The sequence below is a fragment of the Rhinolophus sinicus genome, linkage group LG03 (assembly GCF_036562045.2).
Source record: "Rhinolophus sinicus isolate RSC01 linkage group LG03, ASM3656204v1, whole genome shotgun sequence".
Lineage (NCBI taxonomy): Eukaryota > Metazoa > Chordata > Mammalia > Chiroptera > Rhinolophidae > Rhinolophus > Rhinolophus sinicus.
The window spans coordinates 40,092,334-40,110,253 of NC_133753.1; the positions used below are offsets into that span (position 1 = coordinate 40,092,334).

The window sequence follows — 17,920 nt, forward strand, 5'->3', positions numbered from 1 at the left end:
ATACATTCTCTGGGCCTAGAGAGATATTATTATCCTTTTTGTTTTTAAAACTGATGAGGAAAATCAAGCTTAAAAGTGAAAGAACACACACTTAAACATTAAAGGTCTGTACACCAAACTGATTCTTGAAAAAATCACCACCACCAAAGTAAACAGGCAAGAGAGTCATTTATTAAAGTCATTTGCAAATTACAATGGTAAAGTAAAAAAAAATCACATGGATATTTTACATAGACACCCCCCCACACACACACACACACAAACATCCTATTTTATATTGTCACATTTATGAAATGCACTGCCAACATATATAGAAATGGAACTGTTCAATAACTTGAGTATTAGATGGCTAGCTTGAGTGAACCATTTTTTCTACCACTCTGTAATCTGTTCTCTATCTTTTAAAGTTATAGAAAAAGCACACTATACTCTGTTAGTAAGTTTTTAATTTGAAGAATGATTTTACAATTACCCAGGTCATATATTGTTTGTTTTCAGTGTTTATGAAACTGAAGTCGTTTCTTTTTAATAACACCTTTAATCTCAATTGATGCCCAATGATGATTTCCTATTGTAATTGTTAAAACTTTCATTGCCACAATATGAGAAAGAATTGTGTATAGGTAACAGAACTTTTGTTTTGAACATTTCTGACATCAACATCCCCTACATCAGACACTCTTTAGTCTGGTATCCATAGATACCTATAGAGTTCATGAGTGAGCTTGGGAAATAATAAATCTCCTTAACTTTTAATAAGTGCAAAATTATACGTATGTATGTATGTATTTTTCTGGGAAGAGGGTCCCGACCTTAACATTCTCAAAAGGGAACTATCATCTCACATAACTTAGGAAAACCAAGTCACATTTATTAGCAAATATTACTTTCAATCATAATCTAAAAAATTATGGATGCGTATGTACTATTTCAAGTAACTATTATACAGCCTAATCATAGTAGGTGAAGAGTAAATAAAGACTTTCTGGAAGGAGGAATATATAGATGTAGACATATAGACACACCTATATTAAATATAACATAGATGGTATATATGCTGTTATGAAAACAGTGTGGGTACTGTTTTAAAATAAAATTCAAAAGCCGACCATCTAAATACAACTTCACCTTGGTTATTAGTTTACTTACTAAAGAACCTAAAGGACTATAGTCAATGTATTCTTACAAAAGACAAGAATATATGTAGAACTGAATCAAACAGATTTTATTCAACTTTTTTAGGATGAGGAAAACAAATGATATAAAATAAGTCATAAGAAATGCTCTTTTAAACTATCTTAAACCATTTCAATGTTTTATAAAATGCTCACACAGCAAATACGAAAAGCTACAACATACTCTTCTTTTATAACTTCTGCTGCCATAAATGCAACATTAACAAATATACAAATTTCTTCTGTACCAATCTTAAAAGTAGAATTACTGAATTACTAATTCTTTGATGTTATTCATACACATTTATTCATACGCTTTTAATGAGATCATTGCCAATACATACATTATTTTCCTTAACTTTATTTTTATATTAAGCCAATGTCTGTCATGCATCTATCAAAATCCTTACAGTAAATTACACAGGTTTGTAGTCCAATTTAGACTCTAGTTTCTTAGAATCAGCCACTTTTCTGACTGCTTTCATGAAGTCTTCCTGTACTACAAAATCATGATCAGCACGAATTGCAAACATACCTGTGGAGAACAAAACATGACTGCTACATATAATATGTGAATTATTTATTATAAGAAACTAAATAATGTAATTCCATAGAGTAAATGTGAAGGAACCTAGATTTACTATTTCTGAATCAGTAATTCTGGTTTGTTAAAAATCACTGTCATTATTCAATAAATTCCCATAGCTATTGTGAGCATTATTTTCCAAAAGAAAAGCTAGAAAACAAAGAGACAATTAACTAAATATTTAAAATCCAGCTCACACAGTCTCTGTATTCAAGGGCATCTTGGAAAAAAACAAACCAAATCCAACTATCAACAAAATATACAGTTTAAGCAGTAGTTTCTTAATTCCACAGGCAGCAATTCCCTGGAAGGAAGGAGCACGTATATGGTTTGGGAAAATACAAAACACTTCCAGTTATTTTGATAGCTGTTACTTGTTAATAATCAAAAGTTTAGGGAGTAGAAATTTTAAAAAGCCACCAGTGAGCTTTAACAAAACTCAGTGCCATTATTTACATATTAAAATTACCCTATTTATGTACAAATTGACTTTCATATTCAAGAATCACAATTCAATTTTTTCTTTCAAGTTTTTGACAAGTTACTGGTCAAACACTAATTGACAAAGAGATAAGAGTTTTTAGTTTGTGTTTTTTCTTCTTAACATTCTGTAGTTGTATAATGGATGTAGGTCCCAGGTTTTGAGAGGATCCTGTATTTCACGAAAAGCTAAAACTGATAAGTTATCACTATCTACTAATTAAATGAATCCTACTCTTTTCATTAAGGATCTGCTTATATTTCTTTTTTACTTATGTAAAACGAGTGGGTTTGAGTAGAAAAGTTCAAGGGATACTTCCTATCTTCCCTTTCAAGATTTCTAATTATAAGGGTCTTGAAAATAGCCACTCTATGTTGTCCTCAGAAATCAGGTGAATGGAAATGACTTTTAATACTGAAGCTTTAAAATTTATTTAGAAGGCTACTACTAAGTTAGGTAAGTTATTTTTCCAAACCTTGTACATATGACTGTTTCCAAATCATTGTTTAGTGAATGAGGGAGTCTGAGATACATTCTGATCCAAAAATTATGAAAATCTCTGGATTTGAATGGAAAAGACAACTGTAACTGAATCTAGTGGGTTTTTACTTACAGAAAGATGTTAACAAAAAAGGCTTGAAGCATAATAAAAAGAAAACCAAAGAATTTCAGTATTGTCTCCAGATGTGAATGCTCCACCCAGTTAAAAAGCTAAAATTTGAATCCACACAGAAGTTATATAGCTCTTTATTAGAAACAGCTAAAAATAATTTTTTTTAAATATGTGAAAAATAAGGAGACTCATAATTTGATGGCATCAGCCTTTAAGATTATGACACTCTTTTTTTAGGATTTCAATTTCACTAAAGCAATCTTTAGATAATATTAGTCCAGTGTAGATTTTGGAAAAAAGAATGTCATAAATTACTCCAAGTAGTTCAAGCTACATGACAGTGTAGCCTTAATATTTTTCTTCGCTAATAAGTCTTTGGGAGCATGACTTACTCTAGTACTAAGTTTCTAGACCTGCTGATCTTTTGATTCAGATACTGAGTCACAGTATGCCCACAAAGATATTCCTATGGAAAAGCCATGCCTGAGGAGCCTCTTTAAATGCTATCTGTTGAATTTACAAGAAATGTTAATATAAGGCTAAAGGTGATACAAAAAAAAGGGGAAATCACATATTGTAACACCATAGAAATTAATTTTTTCGATTTTTGAGATTCTGTGTAAAGGACAAAGATTAAATGACCCTGGGCTTTAAAGAAGCCTCTTGGTACCAGAAATAAAAATAGAATCACACAACCCACAGAGAAAATTATATTAAAAAACTATTACATTTTACACAAGTTGCACGATCACAAATTCAGAGATCAATATTTCAAAGCTTACTATTGACAGATTAGTAGCAGGAAACACGTCATCCACTTTGCAGCCGATTCCTGTGGTGCTGACCCAGTCTCCTTCCAGCCACAGGTATGGCAAAGTTCTGTACAGTCTTGGCCTTACTTCAGGGGCTCAGTCTCCTATCACATGCATGTCTTTGCACATTCTGCTCTAAGGCATCCAGAGTGCTTAGGAGCTAACATACCCAAGGGCAAATCTTATCTAAGGGGAGATGAGAGCTGGTATATAAATGCCAGTCTCCCATTATTTCAGCCGGGTAATCCTAGAACGCATTTCTGTGTTTCTCTGAGGGTCTCATAAGAAATCAAACTCCCCTTACCTAGAGCAGCTATCTCAATGGTGCCGCCTTACAATTGCTTTCCCTTTTTCAATCTCAGTTGCCCCATTCTCTCCTGTATCTTGGAATCATTCCCCAAAAAACAATTACTCAAATCTTTGCAAAGCCCAGGCTCTGATTTTGGAAAAACTCAACACATTTTTAGCATATTAAACAAATCAAATCAATAGCAAAAATTGTACCTAAAAAAACCATACCTGCTTCAGTACAAACATTTCTCAGGTCTGCTCCGTTAAAGCCATCTGAAAGCTTCACAATTGCTTCATAATCTGTTTAGGAAAACATACTGGAAGTTAGGAGGAAAAAAGACCTTTTCTTGACTTATGCACAAATGGAAAATTTAAACTGAAGAGCTTGCTTTGAATTCGATCACCTAGGCATCATGTTATCATTTCACAATTATTAACAACCAGAAACTATACTTCTGCTAAGTAAACCAGCACCAAGCAGAAATAAACATACTTTTAAAACTTTAAAACCAAGAAATATCCTCAATATTTGAAAGCATCTTTTCTGAGATTTTATTAGATTTTAAAAGAAAATGAGGACTTGAGACAAAGCTTTGACCCTATAACAAAGCAAATCTGTCCAGCTTTAAACCAAATTCCAAGAGTAGCCAACTTCTATTTCTCAGTAGCTGGCAAGAGCACCCTTAATGAGCTTGAAAGCATCTTAATCTTTCCATACAGTGCAACAGTTATGCACAGGTAACTTCAGATATCTGTTAAGCTATAACTCATTAAACTGTGACCAGATCTTTAATTTGAATAAACCTAGGCATTCAAAACCAACTGTAATCACAATGGAATTTACTCTCATAAGCCAAATATAAAATATACCAAATATAGTCAGCAGACATAATTTTATCATATGGAATTTTCAAATGGTAAAGCAAGCATTGGGTAGCTTTTATGGTTTTTGTACAAGCTCTAAGTGGTGCGGTATCAGATCTATGATAACAGTGATTAACAAGTGATAATCCACAAGACAGACTTAAAATGCAGAACTTTGTATCCACAAGACAGACTTAAAATGCAGAACTGTTGGTTTGGGGTAGCAGTTATGGACTTGATATAGAACAGGGAGAGAAATAAGAGGCAGAGTAGGCTACTACAATATGAGTAACTGATGAGAAACCCTTTGTCAGACAATCTATTGTCAGGAAATCTAGAGTATGTCAATCTTTATTAGAAACCACACAGGTAATTGTTAGTCTTCATTCAGATTCAAATTAATTGTAAACTTCCTGAGAGGAGGGATTCCCTAGGTTAACATAGTATCTGGCACCTAGCAAAAGTTCAGTATTGGAAAAAACCTATAAATTGACATTTTTATTTCAGCTCAATCTTTCCAGCTCAAAACTCTTTTACATAAGCAATAAGAAAATTAGTGAGAGGCGATAGCCAAATATTTGTAATTATTTTGGACCATTAACTTCTACAAGGTTTTTAGAGCTGCTCGGTAATTATACTAGATTCCCATCTTCCCTCTGAACTTGCTTTCTATTTCACTTAGAAAATAAAAGCATTCAGAAGAAAAATTCTACAAGTTCCTGCCATATTTGAGAATCTGTCATCATCAGCATCCATATATTCTGCCTTCCCTCCTATTCTATGCTCATAGACAAGGCTAACCCCTTTTCAAGGAAAGTGCACTATAAATTTCTCACTCTCCTAGATCATTCCCATCAGCATAAAGAGAACTGTAAGTTCTTCTATCTTAAAGAAAACTGCCCCAAATTCTCATCTCCATTTCTGCTACAGCTCCATTTCTTCTCTTCTCTCCTTTGCTATAGAACTCCTTGAAAGAAATGTCTAAACTCAATGTCTCTCCTCCCAATCTCTCTGAAACACATTTGAAGTAGACTTTCATTCCCACCACTCCAAAGAAATTGTTTTTGATAAGGTCGACAATGGTCTCCACATGGTAAAACCAAAGGTCCATTCTCAGAACTCTTTCTATCTGACCCACTGTCAGCATTTGACAGAGAATTAATCCCTCCTTATAACAATTTCTTCATTTATATTCCAGGACACCTCTAGCTCCTCATTCTACTCCTACATGTGTGACTATACCTTCTCCGTCTCTGATGGTTCTTGATCTCAACTTCTTAATGCCAGAATTATCTCAGCTCAGTTTTTAACTCTTCTCTATCCACATTAACTTCCTCAGAAATCTCATCTAACCTCAAGACTTTAAAAACCATTTTTATGCTATTATCCACATTTATGTCTCCAGACCACCGTAATGAACTATTGATGCATACACAACTACTAATCAACATCTTTATTTGGATATCTAATTGGCATCTCAAATGCCAATTAAAACCTAATCTTTAAAACCTAATCTTTCCAGTCTTCCTCTATTTTTACTGATGGTAACTCCATCTTTACAGTTGTCTGAGTCAAAAAAGTTAAGTTTTCCCTACTTCTCTTTAGCTCGCATCCCACATCCAATTCATTACCAAGTCACCTCTATTTTCAAAATATATCCAGAATCTCATTATCTTAAAACACTGCTACCACCTTGGACCATGCCACCATCACCTTTGCCTAGATCACTGAAATAACCTAACTGATCCTCTTGCTTGTCCCTCATTGTGCAGCCAGAATCATGTTTTTTAACGTAAGTGAATTTCGAGATATTTACAGATGAAATGATACAATGTTGAGATTTGCTTTTTAAAAATACAGACAGAAGGTAAGGGGTGGGAGAGATTAAAGATGAAACATGACTGGCCAAGAGTTCATAATTATTGAGGCTGGGGGATGAGAACCTAAGGTTAGAAGTTCATTATATTTTATCTGTACGTTTATGTATTTCTAGTTTTCTATAATAAAAAGTTAAAAATAACAAAAAGTAGGATCATATCATTCCTTTGCTCACAATCCTCCAATGGCATCTATATCTATAAATAAAAGCCAAAGTTAATACATGATGGCCTCAATAAGGCTCTACACTATCTGGTCCCCATTACGTCTATGATTTCACTTGCTATTACTGTCCCATTTACTCTGCCACAGGCACTCTGGCCTCTTCGCTGCTCCTAGAATGTTCCAGGCATGCACCTGTTTCAAAGTTCTTACTTGCTGCTCCCTCTGCATGATTTCCTCCAAATATTCACATCTAGTTTCTTCATCTTTTCAGGTCATTGCTTAAAAATCACCTTCTTGATAAGGCCTTCCCCGTGCTTCCCTCTCCCCACCTCCACTTATATATTCATTCATTCATGCCTACTCCTGGCATTACCTAGTCCCCTTCTCTTGCTTTATTTTACTCCACAGCACATATCACGATCTAATACACCATATATTTTACTCACTTTATCTGTCTTTCCTGACAAGAATGTAAGTTCTATAAAGGCAGGAATTCATCAGTTTTGTTCATTGCTATATGCCAAACACTTAGAACAATTCCTAGCATAGAGCTGATGCTCAATAACTATCAGCCAAATTTAAAACCACCATGTTTGCTGAATTTAAAACCAGATTTGACAGACTATTAATGATATCCAACAGCATTTTGCTTAATTTACCAAATGCAAATATATATAATAGGTTATTTCCTTACCTATTTCACCATGCTTTGTAATGGGACCTGCATGGATTTTCAATATATCTAATCTTGCTTGTTCATTTGGTAAATCAATATCTGAAAACAAGAAATTATAAAAAATTATTTTGCAGTCAGTTTTTTGTTTGTTTTCTTAAATAAAGTAGGGGGTGAGGAGGAGATATGGAAAGAGAACTGAACATAGACAAAGGGAAATGGACAGCAGGTAAAGAAACTCAACTCACGTATTTTTCTATCTAATCTTCCTGGACGAAGCAAAGCAGGATCCAGTGTATCTGGTCGGTTTGTAGCCATGATCATTTTAACTCTGTGTAGAGTATCAAATCCATCCATTTGATTCAGTAACTAAGAATATATTTGTAAATAAAAACCATAAACAGATTTTACAAAACATCCCAACCATTAAAAAATACATAGCACACCCTTTATATGCCTAATATCATGAAATGTATTGCCTACACATAGCTACGTAGCGATGTAACTGTCAAAATGATCATTTTATGAAATCCTACTTTTTTCTCTCTCTTATATAAGGGGATTTACTTTCCATCCTCAAAGTTCCAAGATTATTTAACTATTTACCTTTTGATAGCTATTAGGTAGTTATAATAGTGTGAAGGTTTTCATCTGGTCAAGAATCATGTGGATCTGATTTTTAAGTTTTCTTCATACCATTACTTTTAAAAATAAAAACTAATAACAAAATCTCTTGTATAAAATGTTTATGGCATGCTGGCATAAAATGTACATTGGGATAACAGACATAATTATTTTTCTATAAATTTGATAATAAGTCCATTAAATTATCTTTTCAAATAATTCTACTATACATAGAAATAATGAAACAGTACACATATGTCCTTTGATTCCTAAAGTTTTCTGAGTCAATGTTGAAAAAGCTAACTGCATTCAACAAACTCTTTAAAATATAGCTAGCCTGACATGTCTATTTCTTTCCCAAAGTATCTGTTAGCTGACAACATATCAGTTACATGAATAAAACTAGTATCTGCATTTTTTAAAAAATACCTGTTTAAGGTCTAACAGACTCTACAACTAATTTTAAAACACTATATCTTCTGAGCAAATCAGTATAATTATGAAAAGTAATTTTCAAATATCCATTCTTAGACAAAACTGGACACTACATTACCTATGCTACCCAGTGCCTATTTGTAGAAATGGAAAAATATATTTGGGATCTTGCCATCACTTTCACAGAATTTGGAGGGTTGAAAGGCTTTATGTACATTCTAATATCCCATCATCCACCTTTTTCCATTATAAAAACTATTTTAGTTTCCTCACTTTCTCAGCAATAAAGCAAGAGAGGGAAGTGTTAGTGATTTTTAGAGCAGCCTCCTACATAATTATAACTCATTTATTGCCACAAGTTTTAATATGTCCATTACTCATAAAATGTCTTAACTAAAATTAGTGCAAGATCACGTTCACCATATAAGTTATACAATACACAGTTTAAACATCTGAATGGCTGTCTATTCAAAAGACATAGAAAAGCAGAGCTGTACATCAAATAGGAATTTTGTAGATACCCATTATTTTCTGTAGTCATTTTCTTACTCAAGATTGTGGTGGAGAAATGTGTTCATTCCTGTCAATATTTTCAAATTTCATACTTAAGTGTATTCTTCATTTATACCATTGTACATTATTCGGCTTTCAAATATCCAACGTTCACTTCTTTGTTCAATAAATGCTGATTTCTTTATAAATCCCATTTACCAAATCTTACCTCCATTAAAGTTCTCTGAATCTCTCTATCAGCTGAAGTACCCTCAGAAAACCGACGACCACCTAAAATAGTGACATGGTAACTCATATGCATTACTCTTCCCCTCTATAACTATCATTTAAGAAAAGAGAATATGACAGTTTCTGGGGTTAAAAACATTAAGATGAAAATTAAATAGTTAAGAATTCTATCTGACAAAGTTAATAATTTTGGTATAACATTTATTATTTTGTCAACGTCAAAGGTTATGTATTAAAATTGGTAAAACTTCATTAATAATTTTTTTAAAATATCCAATTCATTTTGCAACTTTATACAAGTTGCAACTGGAGGAGATGAGAAAAAAGTTTTTAGATTTTTTAAAAATTTCCTAATGCTTTCAAGAAAATTTTAAAATAAATTTTAGAAAGTGTTATTCTTACCAATAGCATCTATTTCATCCATAAAAATAATGCATGGTTGATGGTCTCTGGCATAATTAAACATTTCTCTGATCAAACGAGCACTTTCACCAATATACTTGTCTACAATAGAACTAGATACAACCTGATTAAAGGAAAAACATTAAGGTAAACATAAATAATTCAAATAAAATTTAATTTCAACACCTACACAAAGAATCTTCCCTTTACCTTTAAGAAATTGCAGTCCAGCTGGCTAGCAACAGCTCGTGCCAAGAGTGTTTTTCCTGTACCTAGGAATGACAAAAGAAGTCCTAATTAAATGGAAAGTAAAACAAACTTTCAAAAGCCTTTTAAAGATGTAATCCTTTAGATAGTAAATTTTGCAAAGCAGAAGCTAAATCCTAAACAGAATTTCCATTGAAAATTCCAAAGCACTTCTACTTTTAATATTAAAATTTTAAATTTTATTCAATATCCCTTGTAATTTTATTTAAAGCACACTGAGTAAAATAACCTTAGAAATATATCAAACCCTATTTACTCATAGACTACAATGGAAACTTGTTACATTAAAATCCATTGGTCTATTGTGCACACTAAATCGACATTTTACCCATACAAGATATTGTATATCAAGTATTGGTTATTTAGATACTACTGGTTCATTGAGTTATGAAAATGTTCGAAATGTTGGCATTTTTCATTATACAATTACAAAATCACATTTGTTAATATCTCCACCAATCCCATCTTTTTAAGTATTAACATATTAGAAAGCTGCTGTCAAGCTCATAGTGCCTGATTTAAGTTTTCAAAAACTATAATTTTTGCTTGAAAGCTCAAATTTTACCACTGGCTACAGATGGTGGCAGCTTTTCCTTTAACATTACAGGCTAACTTCATTCATTTTTGAAAAATGTGTGCCAGATAACCAATAATCAGTCTGAATAACTAATAACCAGTCTGATAACCACAGATTATCTCTAAATTGTTCTTTCAAGTAAATCAAGTACTCTGTGAAAAGCAGCTAATTCAGCTAGCAACTCTAATAATTGAACAAGAGTTAACTATCCTAGTCAATATGCAACAGAAGTACTTTAGATGTCTTTTCTATTTCATCATACAGAATAAAGACGTTATTCAAGGATCAATATTCAACAAAATCAGTAATTTTTACTGCTTCACCAAGGACATTTTAAAAACTGGCATTTTTTTTCTAATACTGTAAGTGTGAGTGGTCAAGAACACAATGACCAATGGTACCACTCCATGCCATTGACTTAAGTGATTCATACTACGGCATGAGCAGTTTTACCCATATTGCTTTTGCACCATCAGCACAGATGCCAACACACTGAAAAAGAAGTAACATTTTGGTATTATGAAAGTAAGTTTTGACCTTGCAGACTCCCTGAAAGTGTCTCAGGGACACCCTAAGGTCTGTGAACCACATAGGACCATTATACTAGAATCATATGGCACCTTAAGATATACAGTAGGCACTTGAACAACATGGGTTTGAATTGCATGGGTCCACTAATAAACGCAGATTTTTTTCAATAAATAGTGTTTTTAATCCACCGTTGGGAGTCTGCACATGCAGAGGGCCAACTGTATATACTGATTTATGCCATTTTATGATTTAAGCATCCATGTATTCTGGTATCTGCAGGGGTCCTGGAGCCAATCCCCGAGGATACCAAAGGTAGTTACATTTTGGGGGAGTCAAACATGTGTGGATTTTTCGACTTGTTCAAAGGTCAACTGTATATCCTATGAGGCACAAGAGGAATAAACACGCTGAGAGAATAGTAGACATAACTCTTCTATCCCTTTCTTACTCTGACCAGAGTGGAGATTGGAACTGCTTACTTTAAATTTCCATCTTATTTTTTTATTCCTTAATTCATTATTTTATTAGTGGGGCAGACATACTTCAATACTGACCTGGTGGTCCATATAGTAAACAGCCTTTTGGAGGTATTATTCCTACACGCTGGAATAATTCTGGGTTTGTAAGAGGTAATTCTATCACCTAGAAAAGAAGTTGCATGGTTTTTAAACAGCTGGTAAAGATTTTGATGTACTTTCAAATATTTTAAGTAAAATATCAGCATAGTTAGGTATGCACATTGTAATTCATAATAGATATATGTAGTATTCCATGTTATGTAAAATCATTTATGTTAGAGGGTTTTCTTCAGGTAGATTTAAAATATCTCTCTTATCTAAAAATTTTTAAACAGTATTTTTAGATTAACTAATTAAAAAGTGTGTGGTTAACAAACCACACACTTGACGAGAGTGATCATTACACAGGCATGTAACTTGTCAAAACACATTTGAATTATACACTTTAAATCTGCATTTTATTGACTATAAAGTATGCCTCAATATAAAAATTATACTATAAAAAAATCATTTCAGCAAAAATAAATAAATCAAAAGATCTATACTATTTTGCATTTGGGAATACAACACAAAATAATTATGAAATGGGGATATTTTGTTAAATTATAATTGTTACTAAGAGAAAAGGTATATACAATTTTCATGTGTTGGCATTCTGTCATAGCAGCCTTGAAAGAATCACATATTCTGCTCTCAACGTCCTAAGGCTGATTCAAGGAAAGAAAATTGGAGAATAGAAAAATTGAGGCTATGAATGCCCAAGTTAAAGTCCTTATAGTACCCGGAATCTGTATCTTTAATAAGAATAACATGAAATTTAATGTATTAAACTCTAAAAACTACTGGCTTAGGGCTTAAATCAGATGATGTAAACCATTCTGACTATCCTCATTCATTCCTAAATATTTCCATCCTAAATTAGGATGAGAGCTATAGGACAATAAATTTGCTTTAAAGAGAATAATTAAGAAGCCATCTGTGCTGTAAAACAAGTTAATCCTGATTAGATTCTTCACCTAACAGTGTAAAAGATTTAAGCCACCCAAAAGCCAGTATTTTTCTTAAATGGCAGGAAACAGCTCCATCAAAATAAAATATTTAAGACACAGGTAAGTTACTGTACTATATGGGTGGGAAGTTCACACTTATAGGGATATGGGGAAAACTACATTACACGCGTTATCCAAATGTGCTCTGATCCAAGCAACCTATAATAATCAAAATCACAGATGGCATGGGCATTAGATTATATCAATTATTCTTAGTTTTTTCTTCTTTGTCAAAAAGAGCAGAATTTTTTTAAATACCACATTACCACCAAACTAACAAACACCTATAATTTTCACAGCTAGAAATTCAGTGCTATTCTTATCTCAGCAAGAACATTAAATGTATCATTTTCAGTAACCACTCTTTGGACCAAATAGTTTTTCATCCTCTTTCTCCCTTCATGAATTTTAAAACCAATATTATTTATTATTAAGTTCTGAAAACAAAGCATCAACTACCAACCTCTCTTAATTCCCGAATCTGTTCTGACAGCCCTCCAATCTCAGAATAAGAAACATTCCCAGGGTCTTCATGAGACATGTTATAAACCAGTGGATCCACCTCTCTTGGCAAATATCTGTAATAATAAGGTATATGTGTTTTTCTTTTAAAAGTTGTATTTTTCTCTCAGCCTACAAGTAAGAGTTTAAATGACTTGCTTATGTAAGCACCTACATGTGATTTTATAGAACATGTTTAAATTATTAGGAACTAGTAAAAGGGGCAAAGTGGCAAAATATTCAGTGGTAAAACACCCATATATTTTGGATAAAATCTTCCCTCTGTGAAAATAAAAATAAACTGAAACAGAATAAGAGACCTACCTCATGATAGTTAGTGTAGTCATATCCAAAGCAACTCTTGTTCCTGGTTTCAGCTTACTTTTGTCAAGCTAATTTTATAAAACAAAAGGAGTTAAATAAACACTTAAAAAGGGGAATAACACTCAAACAAGAGTATTATTATTTAGAAGCCAAATAATCAATAACCTTCAGAGAGAACATTAGTATTAGATTATAAACACCATGCTAACAGAAGAGCATAAAAGTTGTAATTCAAAGTTATTTCCATCTGCCCCCTAAAAGAATGCCCTTTTGTACATTCTCACTCAGCATGAAATGTGAAAATCAATCACTAATACACAAAATTTGAGGTGGTAATGGCTTTGTTTATGAAGAAGGAATGGACTTTAGTGTTTTACTTTCAAAGGCTCACTTTTTAATATAGTTTTGCTCATTATTTTGATTCAGACACTATATATAGTACAATGACTTCTGCAATTAGTACCAAAGCATTTATACAGAAATCTGTTAAGTGAACATTTTGGAAGACGGAAAGGGAAGCATTTTAAAGTTGTGCCCATTAGATTTATTTTCACAACTATAGCTTTTGGGGAAAATGTGTTACTTGATCATAGGAGATAAGGGGGAAATGCACTGTTTCCCCTTAGAGATTTTTATTAAAATGCTAAGAACAAAACAAAACAAAGCAGAAAAACAGCAGCCATCATTCATGCCTTTACTATATGCCAGACACTATGCTGAATGCATTACATTATACATTAGGTTGAATCATACTGAACAAATTACTGACATACTTAGGCAGAGTAACTTATTTGGCTAGAATTGGATAAAATCTATCCAATAGATTCACCTCACACTCAGGATGTTATTTTTCAAAACTAAAATTACTTTTTTCCATAGTTTAAAAAACTGCTTGCCAGTACAATTTCAGAATCACACAAATTGCTAGCCACTTTCCACAGAGCTCTAAGTTTAGGATTTAGTGCCAATTAAAATGAAGTAGAAACAAGCAAAATACTAGGTTTAACCTAATGGATTAAGCTAAAAAAATTGACCGTGAGGTATTTGAAAGAGCTAAACAGATCAATGTGAAGCTATTTCAACATTTACATTATAGGAAAGATATACTCTGGTTTTTCTAAGTTTTCCAGTTTTCGAATATTCTCTTGCTCTCATACAACCATGAATTATCTTAGAAATGCCAACTTTTGGCATCCAGAGGGCCCTGAAAGGAACATAAAAGTCCTTTGTCAGCCGAGGCATCTAATATTTTGATTTAGAAAATGTCATCTCACAGCTGTGCTAGGCAAAAATCTTAAGATTAGAATTTGTCCCTTGGTTAAATTCTATTCTACAGCCATACTGTGTTAATGTTTTAAAACCTGAACCTGATACAACAAATACTTGAAAAAAGCTCTTTCCAATAAATGTATAACTATGTTCCAAAAACACTTCCTAAAAATAGGGTAGAACATAAATTGGCTTCAGAGGCTACTAAATGATTCAAAGCCATTTGTTGGATTTTTGATGACTACAAAATGAAATGTGGAGTCATTTCAACTTGCCTATTCTAATCTAAATGAACTCATAAAAAACAAACTTAGGTTACAGTGAAGTCTGTAAGTAACATTTCGGAATGTTTAAATATAAAACTTAAGTAATTGATAGGGTAGAATCCTTTTAAGTTCCCTTCAAAAAACACATGAAAATAAAATGGTCTAAGAAATTTTCTAGTTCTAAAAGTCTTTGATTTTGAAGTGTATAGAGCTGACTGAGGCAAGGTGATACAGTAGAAAGTAAAGAATATCAGGAGTCAAAGCCCATGTTTGAGTTTAGGCTTTGCTAATAATTAGTTATATCTGAACAAATCACCTTTGGGAGTTATGGGCATAATGCCTAACCTGCTTACCTCAAGAATGAAATAACTGATATGAAAGTGCTTTTGTCAATTATAAAGCACTATACAGATGTAAAATGTTACCTGTCGACGACAACCCACAACATATCTTGGTCCATTTGTAGCTTTAACAATGACTAGAGAAAGAAAATGAAAGAACAAATTAAAAAATATTAATTAAAAAATAAATAGACCCACATCGATGGAAGGTTGAGTTTTATTTCTGTCCTCCAAGGAGACAATACATAGTTGAAAGAAAAATTAAGTCTATGCAAGACTAGCATCTACCTTCACTATTGTCATTAGAATAATAAGCATTTCAAAAGTTGGTCATGGGAGGGAGTCTGCTTTTTTTCTTATTAACAATCTAATCCACTTACATTTTTCTTCAGTTAATTGCTTAAGTACTTCACCCACAATCTAAGAAAGAAAGAAAAAAAACATTACTTTTTGCCAACAGCTAAAAAACAAAGCAATTACCATCACACCCCAAACTCTATTACCTACCTGCCCAACACTTTGTAGGGCCTTCAGATCATTTTCAGACTTTTCATACTGCTTGGTAAGTTCTTTCAATTGTTCCCTTACTGAAATAATATAATTTGAACATTTTTAATCAAACAATAATCTCAGTGAGTTTCAGTTACTAAGTCTCACTTTACTTGTTTACTTAAGTCTATTTCACTTTACATATATTTTATCCATTGTATCAAACCACAAAAGAAATAACACTGTTAGTAGGTGACACGTTTAAAAACGAAATGTTACAAAGCATCATCTTTTTATTTTCTTAATCGGCAATACTCAGTCGTTCAAGGACATTTTAGGTTACATATTTAACAGATATTGACACTATGACACTTCTGGATTTGCGCCTACAAATCCAAATGATAAAAGTTGGACACTTCCTCACCTCTTCACCTATCCATATGGATTATTACTCTCTTTCTGCCCTAAATAAGGTCAACAGGTGCAGTGCTCCGCAATATTACATGGTTATGGTCTTCCTTTATTTAATTAAACCATTCAGGTTTCTCAGTGAAGGTGCACTACGAAAAAACGTAAGTGCGCTTTTAGCTCAGGAGATTAAGGGAAACTTGTGTGCCTGACAGACGACAACTCAAAACGTGAGAAAAGACGAAGAGGGTTATTATGACCGATGGATTCCTTCTCACCCTCCGTGTCCTGCTTTCCACTCCACTCACAGGTCAACTCCCCGGGTCTCATCTCTTGCCTGAGCTTGCCTGAGACTCACGCCTCTTCCCTTCTCCGGGACTCTGCAAATACGGTCCTCCTGGCACCCCAACCTGGAAAACATCCCTGGCCCATTTCTTTCCCACGTGTCCTCCAGTCCTCTCATTTCCGTCTCAAAACTGGGGCTGTTCTGTCATCTGCACCAGACTGGGCCATTTCCACGCCCGAAGAAACTCAGCTACCCAATCTCAGGGCGGGATGACAAAGCGCCTTGTCCTCCGACCGAGGCCTTCCCATCTCAGGGTTCGGTTGCCGGGCTAGGCCAAAGGCCTCCGCTTTGTCAAAGACAGAAGCGGGTCCAGGCACGAGATTATGTGGAAAGAAAGGTGCACTCACACTCCTTCAGACGGCCGTCAATCTCCTTGTGCTCCAGCAGCTTCTTGCGGTAGTCCTGAAGCGCCTTATCTCTAGGGTCCGCCATGATGAGAAGCCGTCGCTCATAGGGGATGCCGGGAATGGCCATGGCGGCCAGGGCGGGGAAAGAGGAGGGGCGAGAGAGGAGAGCCTCCCTGGAAAGGCGGGTACGTGAACGACCCCGCCCCTTCCGGTTGGCCCCGCCTCTCTCTCCACCTCTCCGACCTCGGAGTCTTTCACCTAGAACGCTGGTGTGCACAAAAGGCCTCCGGCCACACTGGCCCCTGCAGGTTGGGCTGGGTAAAGCATGGTGCTGTAATCCTTATCTCCTGAGAAGCCTCGGTATTCTTAAATCACTACTGCTCTGGAACCATGAAAGACTTTGTAGTAAACTGAGATGGGAGTGAAGTACGGAATGTGCAGTCTTTATATATACAGCTTCGATGGCCTATCAGTATAACACAGTACTAGTCAAGATCTCCAGGTACAAAAGGAGTAGGCTATTTCATTCATTTATTCATTTGTACTAAGAAGATGATCTGGTGGGGAGATGAGAAAGAGCAATTTCAGAGTAATAAATACTATACTATAATGGAAATAAAGTATGGTGATGTTATAGAGTAAGGTGAGGAGAACAAATTTAGAACAGATACTGAGATAAGGAGTCAGCTGTGCAATAAACTGGAGAAACTTCCAAACAGAGGAAACAGCAAATGCAAAGATATCGGGGTAAAAAACAGCTTGGCTCATTTCCAGGAACAGAAAGGAGGCCAATGAGACTGGAAGGGGGGCGAATTGTGGAGATGTGGGGCCCAAGATAAAGATGCTGAAGTAGCCTTGAGTCAGGAATTGGAAGTCTGATAGAACTGCCTTTCAGATTTCTGTGCTTTTCCACAAATTAATCTCTCAGTACTCTCTAAAATGAGCAT

General features: G+C 34.2%; 1 protein-coding gene across 1 annotated transcript; it reads right to left on the reverse strand.

Annotated features, from left to right (window-relative positions):
- Nucleotides 1-1,204: 1,204 nt before the first annotated feature.
- On the reverse strand, nucleotides 1,205-17,131 carry PSMC6 (proteasome 26S subunit, ATPase 6). Its single transcript, XM_019725705.2, has 14 exons — nucleotides 16,974-17,131; nucleotides 15,891-15,970; nucleotides 15,764-15,803; nucleotides 15,468-15,520; nucleotides 13,508-13,575; nucleotides 13,146-13,260; nucleotides 11,670-11,757; nucleotides 9,951-10,012; nucleotides 9,741-9,864; nucleotides 9,319-9,380; nucleotides 7,787-7,907; nucleotides 7,560-7,640; nucleotides 4,187-4,258; nucleotides 1,205-1,710 (listed from the first exon to the last, which is right to left on the reverse strand). The coding sequence occupies exons 1-14, from the start codon at nucleotides 17,098-17,100 to the stop codon at nucleotides 1,592-1,594; spliced, it is 1,212 nt and encodes a 403-aa protein (XP_019581264.1). The 5' UTR covers nucleotides 17,101-17,131; the 3' UTR covers nucleotides 1,205-1,591.
- Nucleotides 17,132-17,920: the final 789 nt, after the last annotated feature.

Coding starts and splice junctions, on each gene's coding strand:
- PSMC6 (XM_019725705.2), bottom strand. CDS start 17,100: ATGGCCATTCCCGGCATCCCCTATGAGCGACGGCTTCTCATCATGGCG. Junction 10,013..11,669: donor TTTACTATATGGACCACCAG/GTCAGTATTGAA, acceptor TGTCATTCCTAG/GTACAGGAAAAACACTCTTG. Junction 7,641..7,786: donor AAGATTAGATAGAAAAATAC/GTGAGTTGAGTT, acceptor TCTTGTTTTCAG/ATATTGATTTACCAAATGAA.